At 40.7% G+C, this 13117-nt stretch overlaps 1 protein-coding gene across 4 annotated transcripts in view; it reads right to left on the reverse strand.

Annotated features, from left to right (window-relative positions):
- Positions 1 to 7124: 7124 nt before the first annotated feature.
- Positions 7125 to 13117, reverse strand: part of ESRRB (estrogen related receptor beta) — a gene marked incomplete at both ends in the record, with an annotated part of 107588 nt that continues 101595 nt past the window's right edge. For all 4 annotated transcript variants that reach the window (XM_083375532.1, XM_083375531.1, XM_083375533.1 and 1 more), the window contains 2 exons: positions 7125 to 7369; positions 10320 to 10589. In XM_083375532.1, the coding sequence (XP_083231658.1) occupies positions 7125 to 7369; positions 10320 to 10589 (515 nt within the window). The remainder of the gene's footprint in view (positions 7370 to 10319; positions 10590 to 13117) is intronic.

Genomic DNA, 13117 nt, shown 5'->3' on the forward strand with positions numbered 1-13117 from the left:
AACACCCCCTCCTCCTCTGAGTCGTCCGACCCAACTGCCGAACCCACAGGCTGACCCTGAATCACAACATAAACGTTGTTCATTCTCCTGTTTAGAAGGCACTTCCTTTTATTAAAGCAGTTGCTCTCGTAGTCCTCTCTCCCCTCCAGGGTGGACATGGCGCACTTATGAACTCCAAAGTATACCATGGATTAGGATCAGCCACAATTTTAATTCTCCAGTGTGCCATTGGAGACAAGGCAAGAAATTTAAATGGCAACTAACTCAATTGCCTGGCTACTCAAAGCAGACTTTTTAAAACAGGGAAGACTGGGCAACTGCAGCCAGACTGTGGGCTCCATTATAGCACCAGGTTCACTTAAACTACAAAATGCCAAGCAGAGGACCTGGGAATTAAAATAAAAATTTATCTCTGAAATAAGGTTCATTAAAGACAGGCTATCAAGTTACAGCGATCCACAGCATAGTGGCTTAAGAGAAGTGGCTAACACCAGTGTCCTTCCAGTCAAGTCATCTAAGGTAGTAGACTCTGACAGTGATCAGTCTGGACAGTCATTACCAGAGACAGAAGTCTAATTCTATATTTAGAGACTTTTAGAGTACACTCATTGAAATAATAGCACTTACATCATAACTAACTTAAGGCTCATTGATTTATGACCGAAACTGGCATGCAGCCCAGAGGATGCAATTGATTCAGAAAATGTGTGGAGTTTTTTTTTATTATTATTATTACATTCACTGATTTTCCAGCCAGTTTTTTTTAACTGTAACCAAAGATTCCCTCTCCCACCTTCATTTTCTACTGAGGATTGTTCCTTTAGCTACTGAATATAATCTGTTCTAATTGCATTTGGGAGAAAAATCAGAACACCCCTTCCAATCTTAAAAGAAGAATTGATCCCAAGATTACCTGACCTGGAAAAAGCATCTCTTGATATAGCCAAGCTAACTGAAATTATGAGATTTTCCATAGCTAGCGTAGCTAGCACAATTTCATGTTGTCCACTTCTGCTTTAGAAGATTCCTGAAGTAAAACATTTCCTGAATCCTTAGGGTAGGAGATAACCCCCCTTCTTGTGCCTCCAATACCCTGGCTGTGTTAGCTGTGATTAGGAATTGACAATTTCATAGTCCTCCTCCAAATTAGAATTCCAGTCATCCTGGCCCTAAAACCTGAGGAAGAGATTTTTACTGCCTTTGTAAAGGCCACTGGGGTTGGAAACATCCGAATGTCAGAGTGGACATTACAGAAGGGAGATGCCACAGCAGAAAAGACACACCTCCTGGTCTAGTCAGATGGTATAGTTTTAAGGAACAACCCTGGAACACACCCACCCTGTTAGACATGTGGAACAGTCAGATAGCATTGGGAGTGATACCCCTAGCCTATGCCTTATAAGGCTTCATGGGTGATAAATAGGACCTTGAATTGCATATCTATAGGCAACCAGCACAACTTGCAAAGTGATGTGTTACACAGGCATGTAGCGGTATGACCATAAATATCCTGCCACTTCATACAGGACAAATTGTAGTTTTTTGGGTGCCTTCAAGGGCAGCCCATGTAGTGCACATTGCAATGGGCAACCAGGAGGTGACGACAGGAGGAATAACAGTGAGTAAGGCCTCTCAATCCAGGGATGGATGCAATTGGTACACATTACAAAGTTGCGCAAAGGGTCTCCTGTCTACTGTTGTTGGCTGCCATCTCTCAATGTCAGCAGCAAACAACACTGGTATATTATAAATAGTATTTACTTTAAAAAATGGAGAAGCAGACCTTCTACTTTACTCCACCACAAGACCAGGCGGGATATGACTGTTTGTATTTATCTCAGTTTGCTGCCCATATCCCAAGTCCCAAAATATTGTGTCATTGCCCAATTTAAGAAGAAGTTCTACAATAGAGGGCTTTGTTATTTCTGGAGTGGCCATAGGAGAAACCTAGAAACTTTTAGGGATTAAAGGGAGCAGTGAACTCAACATTCAAAAGTTGCTTCCTACAAACTTCACCGCCCATGTTCAGTTTTTTTATTTTTTTTATTTTAATTCCATTTATATCCCGCCCTTCTCCGAAGACTCAGGGCGGCTTACAAGCTTAGCAGTAGCCTTCATTCTATGTATATGCCTGCTTATTAGGGCTTTTCATACACCCCCCAAGCGGCATTATTACAAAGTCAGCTTATTGCCCCCAACAATCTGGGCCCTCATTTTACCTACCTCAGAAGGATGGAAGGCTGAGTCAACCTTGAGCCTGGTGGGACTCGAACCTGCACTAATTGCAGGCAGCTGGTGTTACTTAAGGAGGCATTAGCCCACTGCTCCACCAAGGCAGTTGCAAATATTGGAAAGAAAGTGGGATGAAAGTGGAGTGCATTTATCCTTGGGGCTGACTTGCAAATGGAACAAATTATGGAATGTTCCTTGAAGTGAGTATGCAGAGAAAACAATGTGTGGAAGCAAACTCGCACTATATAAATGTGAACCAAGCTAGGCATATCCATACCACTGTTAGCTAGACTAATTTAAATGTATGCTTATGGCATTAATTTAGATGTTTACTGTATAATGAAAGGGATAGGGTACAGGGTAGGGCAAGTGTACCAATGCCATGTGTGTGATGATGCTAAATGCTTCAGAATATGCAATAAATGCAATTTCAAGCAGTTTTCTTTGTACATTGTTTTATTTCTCAGTTTGTTTGAAATTATCTGCAGCACAATAATACATTTTTTTTATTTGAACAGGGCCTTTTTCTCCCCCTAAAGAGAATAGTAATCGAGTAGATATTGTTGATTTTGCTTCTAAACTGTGACACCTTGCTTAAATTTGCACAAGCTTCCCATTTTGGGGGAGGAGTGTCTCTTAAGCATCAAGCTATAGCAGCTGAGCCTGGTTTGGGCCACATTCATTAAAGAATGGCTACAAGTTGGAAACTCAGCTCAGACATGTAAAAAAATTCAACACCGCTTATATTCTTCAGTCTTTTTTTATAATTCCCCCCCTGTTTTCCCCCCTTTTCTTTTGGAGTTGTTTTAGCTTGCTTTCAAAATACACTTTTAACAGTTTCAGAATGGACATCTAGTTATGAAGAACAATACAATAACCCCTATTTGGCATAAACAATATTGTTTGGCTGGGGGCTTGAAGTTCCTTTACATTCCACTCCAAAGTAATGCCCATTATTTCTCAGATACAAGTGGAATGAGAGATCTGAATTGATCCCCATCAAGTTGAGGGAGTGGTTCCCCCCCCCCCGTTCAAGGCCAGAGGTCTCCATTTCCAGAGAGGAATGTAAAATAAGAGCAGTATCCGTTGCCTTCAGGACTCACAGAAAAGGTTATGTTTCACAGACAACTATTGTCAGTGTGTAAATACGCAAAGCCTTGGAAGGGAGAGAGGACATCACAGGATTTGGGTGCAGGCTCAGAAGAAGAAGAATACAGGTCTTTGGGAAGGTGCAGACTTTTGCTAGCGTCATCACTATATCCTAATGAGGGCACTTACCTGCATGCCTTGTCCTAAACTAATCCTGGATTAGCATTTGGATAAGATTTCAGAATTGCCTACTCCAGGGAAGCTATAATTGTACTTGCAGATAACAAACCATTCTTGTACTTAAGAGATTTTCCCCACACTTAACCCATTGTATATTCAAGATTGTTTAAACTTCTGTAAAGAACAAAAAATATATTTGCACATTCACAAATACACTTCCGTATGGGATTGCCTGTTCTTGTTAAACTCTATTGCTGGTTAAGGGTATTTACACACCTGCTGTGGTAGATTATTGTAGTCTTCCTTTGGGACACGACTGATCATGCTAAGCCAAAACATATGCTGTAAAAGCCCCCTTATACCTTATATAAGCCAGACTGAATCACCTACAAATAAGAAGGAAAATGCATTTCTTTTTCTCATTCTCTTACATTCACTGAATATTATATGATCTATTTAACAGTGTTGCAGCGGTGGGCTTTAATGATCCTGAAAAGGCCCATGAATAGCAGAGAAACAGGATCTACATTTCTTCTCTAAATTATATTGTACATCAGTATACTGTATTCTAGATGGCTCAAAGATGTGGGCCCAGTTTTCTTCTACGTCAGAGTCAGAGTTTCTGCTGTTACTGCCGATTGGATGCTGGAACCTTCGGATCTGGGTAGGTTAAGAAAGGCCCCAATTAGTTACAGGGCTAGGCAACCTTAACTGATCTCAAAAATGATTTAAGATCAAATGTGATAAGTAGCTGGATATGAGATCTCCAGCAAATCCCAGAATTGTAGGCTAGACTGGAAGACAAAAAAAAAGCCACTTCCATATTACTACCAAGAAAACTATGGAGAATGCATTCATCACGTCACTAAGGAATTAAATTTAAGGTGAAGAGATTTTACTTTAGCTTACAAATGACTGTAGGTTATGTACAATGAAAAAATAGGTTCACGCATTGTACTAAATCATAATGCGACTTGTTTGGTTTTGCCTTAAAAATGCCACACGATCACGTTATTTAAACTCAGATTTACTCAACGCAGAATGAAGGAAATTGTGGCTTAAAACAACTTGTGAAGCAAATCATAGTTTCATCCGTGCAGGAACAAAAAATAATAGTTTCTGCATTGATCTTCTTCCTTCCTGTTAGATTTATTATTATTATTATTATTATTATTATTATTATCCCTAAGTGACAAGGAGGAATACTTCCTGGACATGCCTTTGAACTGTACCTCCCAACTGAAATTTCAACCATGCCTGTAGCATCAGGTCATGAACAAAGAAAGTGTCCTATGAAATCAGACTATTGGTTCAGCTGGCCCAGCATCTAATCTTTGGCAGTGACTCTCAAAAATCTCCGTCAGAGGACTTTTACATTTGCAAAGAGATGCACCAAAGGATACACCTGGGAACTTCTATATGAGGAACAGGTAGTCTTTTTTTGTTCTATCAATGATTGCTGTCTTGGAGAATAACTGTTGTTAGGACAATAGATGTAGTTAAGGGAACACACTGAAATTATGTGGAAAGATCTTCTCACTCACTCCACCCTATGTGAAGAGAGGAACGAATTTACAAACTTTGAAGAGTAAGAATGAATCAGCACATCCTCTGCCATTCCTCTGCAAGTGAGGTTTACACTTCCCCAAACAAAACTGCCAGGACAATGTAACAAGACTCTACTATTTTAATGGATTTTGGCCACAAATAACTCTGTATGGGTAGCATAGCAGTAGTTTGTTTATGATCAAATGAAATGAAGAACATTTTGCACAACTCGGTTTTCTCGTTTTCCCCTCTTTATCTTATTTTAAAAAATCCTTTGGATTAGAATCTCAAAATAGCAGAGATTAGTTAAGAATACAAAGATTAAAGCCTGTTTTTTCATCATCTATGGAAAGTAGATGGGAAGAAAATACATAACATCCTCTTTGCAATAGGCTCCCCCCCATTTTGTATTTTATTGCTTTTATTGGGGTTTTGGAGTGTGTATATTGGTAGCTCCTTTTTAAATCAACTTCTTTTCTTTTGTTACCTTGGCTGTTTGAGTGTAGTTAACCCTTTAATTAATTGCTGGATCTCAAAAAGTGTCTGAAAATGCAAACCCAAATACCATCGCCTTCTGTTGAAATAGTACAAATCAGGAGTAAAGATTTAGCTGTGCTTTTGGCTCCAGGGGACAATTTGATGAAATTCAATTAATCTTCCAAAGGGATAATCTGGACCCAGGTCAACTTGGAAGACAGTTTTGATGACCCTGAGGCTCTGCTTCTACCATCTCTCTCCTGGTAAGGGAAAACATACCAGCAGATTTTAACCTGGCATTTATACAAGCTGAGAGTTAGGTCTGCAACTAACATAAAGTAGAGGTTGGACCAAATCTCTGGCAAGAGCTATCTATCCTCCCAATGGCAGTTTTCTAGGAAGTGGGATTGTGGTGGAAAGAAAGAGAGATTAAAAAAACCATCCCCGTGTACTGTTGGCTTTGGCCCAGCATGAAGAATAATTTATTTCCCTACACTCAGCTGTTTAAGTTGGATTCAAGCAAACAGCTAAAGAATAAAAGAAGGTACTGAGAGAATAAGTATTAAATATCTCCCTTAAGGAATCTGATATAATTCCCTTAATATGGAACATGAGTCCATATTAAGATATTGAGATATAATTTTTTTCCTAATCCATGAAAGGATCTATCTAATATCAGGATTTGCTGAAAGAGCTGAACAAAAGCCCTAGTTCAGGATACTTCTTCGTTTTGTCTTGATTGTTGTGAGCAATCTGAGTCCTGAGATTCATGCCAGGTGTAGAAGAAAGAAGGAAGCCAAAGGTTTTAAAAATAATGTCACATATAGGAGAAGAAAGGAATTGTGCTGGAAAAAGCTTTGGAATAAGACAGGGCCTGGGTTTGTTCTCTCTGCATTCTCTGAAACAATAAGACCTTCCTCTCCCCAGAACGTACTGTATCTCCAGCTTGCGTAGCAACTACCACTGAGAATGCTCTGATTGCACAAGAATAGGAAAAGCCAGATGCTTAAGATCACAGAATATCTTACACACTCACACCTGCTCTTCCCAATAGGAAATAGGCCTCTATGTACACATTACAAATAACTTGAATTTGGACTGAAGGTGCTTCTTTGAAAAGAAGCTACTGGCACATGGGCCTCTGCCTTGAAACATCGTATCAGGTGCCAGGTCCACACTGATGCCCACATTTTTTTTAAAAAAATCCTCTCATACCACCATGCTATAAATGCTGTGGGGTTTATTTTACCCCACCATTTCCTGCTTCAGATCTCCACACTAGAAGGTGGAAAAAGCTAGGAATCAGCTGCCCTAGGTAGTGCAAAGAGCATCACTGCTCAAGGACTCCAAATCTTGGTTCCCTCTGCAAGTGCAAGAGCTTAGTTGCGAATTTCCCACAAATTTTAAAAAAAAATTGATTAAAAGAGTTTCCATCTCTGTACATGATAATCTTCAGATGGCAGGCTGCCGGATGAATGTTAAATAATTCCTCCACAGTAAATGATTGAAAATAAAAGCCAGCTGCCATTTTTGGTTTCCTCCACGGCTGCTTCTCGTTCCAGTTTGTTTCCTGGGCTCTCCAGGTGGGGCTGGGCATGTCAGACCTTGGCCTCAAGCATCTCTAGGAAGAGTTTGTGCATGGGGACTTTGCCTTGCAGTTTGATGCTATAGAAGTGCTGCACAGCTTTGGCAGCTGTTTGCCGCAGGAGAGGCAGGGTGAGCAACAGCTTTCCTGCGCGTCGTGGTTCCTCATGACGTTGACTCAGCTCGTAGTCCTGAAGGGCTTCATGGAGAAGATCTTGTAGTTTCTGCACTGCCTCCATATCCTCTATGTGCATTGAATCTATAGAGAAAAAGCAAAATTAGTGAGGGAATTAGTCTATATAAATGGGCAGGGAGTATATTTAATCTTAGAACACAGTGCTTCATGGTAGAAAAAAGCTACCTGAAAATCCAAGAGAAACCGCTTCTGAAGATGTATCCTATCTGGGAATCTATGCAAAAGGTGTTTAGGAAGAAACAGACATACCACTAAGCCAATCTATTTTTGCATTAAACTATGTAGCAAAGTTATTACAGTATGATTTTTGATATGCCTGAAATATACAAAAGGAACAACAAATTCAGCCCTAGGAGCTTTATATCATGAGCCTGACCTAATTAACGAGCTATACTAACATTCTACATTCTCAAGGGATTTCTCCTTCTAGATCAACTTGGAAATACTGAAAACTAATTTAAGAAGCCTTGAAAAATTGGGTGGGCTTCCTTGCTTTTTGCTAATCAGATATCAGTTTGTTTGTCTATATTTCTGCTTTCTAATTTGTACAGTATACCAAATACATGGATTGGAAGAATCCTCACTGAATTATTTTCAAAGCTCTTGCTGCAAATATGGTAACATGTAGCAAAAAAAAGGCAATTAGGAACAAAAGCAACAAAAACACTAATAATAAATTAAATTTATATGATTACGAACTCAGGAAAACTCAAAATCAGTCAAAACATTTATTTTACATTAAAAATAAAAAGCTATATTTACTGTACTTTACAGTTCAAACATTGTCTTCTATTTTTCCATATGACCTAGACAGAGGTGTGGGGTGATGCTTATCAAATTTGCAGATGACACAAATTTGGATGGGATGCTAACACTCTTAAGACAAATAATTTCAAAACAATTTTGATAAGTGAGAAAAATGAGCTGAAAATAATAGAATAATTTTTTTGTTTCACTCAGGAAAACAAAAAATAAATATATAGGAATGAATGAAATGGGGAATACGTGGCTTGGTACTTATGAAAAAGATCTGGGAAAAATAGTTGATTGCAAGCTCAGAATGTAATTTCTAGTTGCATCAATTGCAAAACAAATTCCAAATCATTGGAACTTAATTTTTCATTTTATTCTGCTTTTGTCAATCCAGTTTTGAACTGCGCTTCTCCTGTAACTTGTTCTGTACCAGCCTGCTACTGGCCCTGCAGAAAAGGCAGGGACAACCCCTTTACAAGAAGGGAAGAGGCTGGAACTAAGCCTGCCAAATTTATTAACATAAAACAGAGCAAACAGAGCAAAGAGAGCAAACACGAACCATGAAACAGGAGCTATTCAAACGGTTGCCTTCAGCAAACCAGCCCTCCCACGCATTCCCCTTTTAAACAGTTCAGGGCGTGGCTTCTCTCTGCCTCCTTCCGAGGTGCCCCATTGCCTTCCTCTGTTTACTCCTGATTGACTGCCTCCTGCGTCGGGCGTCCTTGAACAGGGCCAGCTGTGGGTCATCTTCATCCACGCTGTCAGGCTCACACAGCTGGGTCTGCATCGTAACCAGGTGGGAGGGGCCTGGCTGAGGGCTCTCATCAGCAAGCTCTCCAACACCCTCAGCAACCTCTCCAACACTCCCCTCCTCCTCCTCTGAATCGTCTGACCCAACTGCCGAACCCACAGGCTGACCCTGAATCACAACACAACTCGTGCAAAGAGCTGGCTGTGTTTAAGCCTCCAGAAAAGACAACTGAGGGGCGATTTGATAGCACTTTTAGAATACCTGAAACGATATCATATAGAAGAAGCCCCTGACGTGTCTTCTTTCATTCCAGAGTGCTAGACTGAAATAGTGAGTTTAAGTTACAGGAAGGCAGATTTTAACTGAATTTTAGAAAAAAAATCCTCTTCCTAACAATAAAAGCAGTTTAACAATAGAACTAATTACACTGAGAGAGGGTGGGCTTCCCTTTAGGATATGTGCTCAAATGGAGGCTAAGGAGCCATTCACATGGGATGCTTTAATTTGGATTCCTGAACTGACTAGTGGGTAGGGGTCAACGGTATATAGCCTCCTCCAATTCTGTGATTTTATGAAAGGTTTTTATTGGCTTTCTCCTCTACCGCTGCCCACAACTCTGGGAATTTTTTCTAGTGGGACATTGGTATGAGCAGACAAAACAGTCCAAAATGCAGATTTTTTGGATTGTTTTGTCTGAATTAGTCTTTTGGAAGGCAATGGAATTTTACCAACATAGCGACTATAGAAATATGGGAGAAGATAATAACGTGGTCTCTTTCACTTCTGAATAGAGTAGAATAGAGGGATTTGTATGGATCTGAGGAACAGGTTATAGAGATATGGCACTTGTTTACTGGCTAATAAACAAGAAAGTATTTGGTTGATAGCTCACTGTGTTCAGCTTTGGGGCAAAAAGTAAAATAGCTGATTGGTTGGTAGGTCTCCGTAACTTTAGTGTCATAAATATGTACACATGTTATGCTTTTAGTGTCCTTCGAGCCAAAAGATCCAAAAATTATCAGCCTGCCCAGATCATTTGCAGGTGCCTTTAAACGATTCAAAAGCACTGCAAGTTGATAGGTTGGTGGAAGAGCCCCATGTCAAGAAAACATATATAACAGCTGCAGGCTCACAGCTGCAGTTCTAAACTCATCAGGCTTCCCACCTTGGTTTTCTGAGGTGCACAAAGGACCGAACTTTGACAAGTGATTATAAAAATGAGCCAATATTATGGGATTTGTTTCCAGCAAGCCAATGCTGAACTGTTATCAATATAGCTCTGACGAACCATTGATTACAAAATCAATAACTATTTTTTTTTAAAATAGATGTCAGGAGATGGGGAGCTATTAGCCTGAATCCAGACGGTGGGCAATTTCTTCCCAAATTGTAACCATGGGCTTATTCCTCCTTTCAAAGCACAGGTACCATTTTTTTTTATTCTTATAAAAAAATAATAATAATCTCCCCCACCTTCCCGGTTGCGGATCCTTTCGTCCACGACTTTACCTGAGTTGGCGAGAGCCAGGGCCTTCAGAGTGACGAACTCTTCCTTCTCCACCTTCAGCTTTTTGTACCTCCGCACCAGCTGCAGGATGGCCAAATGGAGCTCCAGGAGCCCCGTCAAACGTGAATGTTCCTCATCCATGATGTAATCTTCAGCATAGACCAGTTTATCCTCATAAGGTAAGGAGCGATACACAATACCCAGGATGAGGATTTCCATCCAGGCGCTCTGCAGTAAGCTCATCTGGTCTCCCAAAGAAAGGTTAGAAAACCCTGGCGGGGCAAAGGCACCACAGATTAGGAATACTGACCAAGCAAAAGGCACCGAGTTGCTGCTTTCTAGAAAACTGGCAGAGGCAATTCACTTTAGGATGGTTGGGTGTGGTTGTTGTTTTTTTTTTCACCTAAGAAATTAATCCAAAAATAAATGCAAAAGTGTCATCTAACCTTTCCAAGTGGGTTGCCCTTTGCTGTATTGTGACTGCAACTTGCAGAATACTTTGGCTCTTACAGGAAAAAATGTCCGTAGACAAACTGCTCGGTGAAATGGTTTCGAGCCATTTCTGAGCCAGTCCTATAGACGTACTTCAATAAGGCGGAGGCCTGTTCGTATTTTCAAAAGAGGAAGCAGCTTCGCGTAAGAAGCTACTTCCTATTCATTTGTTCCTAGGGCTGGGCAAAGCATTGATTGCCAAGAGATGCTTCATCAAATACCCTTACGTGAAGTGCTGGAGCAGCTGCCTTTGCTATAAGTCTCTGCATACATGTGCAGACAAAGCCCCGATTTTCATTGGAATGAGCACCAAAGTGAAGTGGTGGAACTGTGCAAGTAAAGACAAACGAGGGAAGCCTTCAAATCAGCTGCACTGATCCCTATGGAGAATGTAACTGCTTTAATATTTTCAAGAGCTACTTCTTCAGTCTTGCCAGCGTGCCTTGTACTATGTCGTTTTGGGATATACGGTCCCATCTAGTCATTGCCATGTTAACATGAAAAGGAGAGAAAGAGAAGGATGATGTACTGTATGGGAAACTAGTCAGTCATGATATGGAAAACACTACTTCAAATGCACTTGTATCCCAGCATTATCAAAGGTGGGAGTGGGTGAGGAGGGTCAAAAAAGGCAAAATGGTGGTTGTAGCAGCACGATCAAAGCCTAATCTTTTGTACATGTGTGCAACATTATTATACAGAATGTACAAAGGTTTGACTAGGACTCAAGGAAATAGGGACTTAATATTAACCACCACTGAATCATGCATTATCTCTCTTCCTTAATAAAGAGTTGAAATTTTACTCATTGAAGGAAAGTGGGACTTATCGTAAGACATAAGCTATCACCTTATCTGGGTAAAATATTTTTGTAAGCCACTTCATCAAAGCAGCAGTATGTAACTTTGATTGTGAGCTGCCCAGAGTTGGCTGAAAGATGGACAGCTGTATAAATGTTTGAAATAAATAAACATTAAATCACTATGGAATCCCAAATATGTATCTTCAGGCCATGTGGAAAAAGAACTGTCATACAGGCAGGTGCACTGAATTAAGTTCAAAGTAATAAGGTAAAACACAAACAAAAACCTGTAACTAAGTCCATTAGAACCAATTAAGTCTAATGGCTGAGAGCAAATGTGATCATAAATAAAAGAAAACTCTCATTTGCTTTCCAACCACAGATCTGTGAAAAATCAAAAGTAAGCTTGAAAAGAAACTATTCTCTGTCAATGACAAGATAAATTTAGGCGTTCTAGCAAGTGTGGAAGAGGAAACAGAGGCACAAGGAAGTGTAAAAATAAACTTATCTCCCAATATTCCAATTTAAAATTTAAAAGTGCTAAGAAATTTACATCAGTATCAGTAATGATTCCACTCTAAGGTAAAACGCCTTTACAATTATAATGGTATTTAAGGGGATATCATACTATTTTATTCTTCCATTATGAATATGTTGTTGGATGCGTGAGGGATACTCTTTCAAAATAATTGAAAATAGGCAAGAGTCCTTGTGTAAAAGAAATAAAGATTCCCCCCCCCCGCTAGTGGTAGGAAAACAGAAAATAAAAGCATTATTGCCAACTGCAGTCATGCCCCAATATTGCAGCCATGCCCCAGGTACCTCACAATAGGTTAAAATACCATCTCCAAATTTGTGCCTTTCAGAATGAATAGAATAGAACAGAGCTGGAAGGTGCCTTGGAGGTCTTCTAGTCCAGCCCCCTGCTCAAGCAGGAGAACCTATATCATCTCAGACAGGTGGAGGTCCAGTCTCTTCTTAAAAATCTCCAGTGATGGAGCACCCACTGCAATATACTCCAAACATAATGACAGCTGTCATAGGCCGTTTTTATGCGGCCGCACTGACAGCTGTCAAACAGGGCAACGCACGCGCAGTCGCTCCTGTGGCCTACTAAGTACACGCGGCCGTTTGACAGCTGTCAAACACCGCGCATGCGCGTTGCAACCCGAACTGTCAAAACCGCGGCTAGCCCCAGCGGCTGCCGCGAGCTGTCAGAATTGGCGCATGCGCTGTAACGTCGGCGAGCTGTCAAAACGCCCGGCGCCCGCCAAAACCAGCTGACGGAATTCCCTCCCCGACTAAACGTGTTGAGCTGTCACTAGGGAGATTCTGCACCCACAGCTGACCGATTGGCCCCCTATACTGGCGGGAAAAATACACCCAGCTGATTTGCTGCCCCGTTTGGCAGCTGCCTATATAAGGCATGTTTCTCCTTGTTCTGTTGTCCGGGCTAACTAAATAAACTAGTTAAACGAAGACGCGTCTCCCTCGTCCTTCCTGCCG

This window comes from Vipera ursinii (genome assembly GCF_947247035.1).
Source record: "Vipera ursinii genome assembly, chromosome: 1".
Lineage (NCBI taxonomy): Eukaryota > Metazoa > Chordata > Lepidosauria > Squamata > Viperidae > Vipera > Vipera ursinii.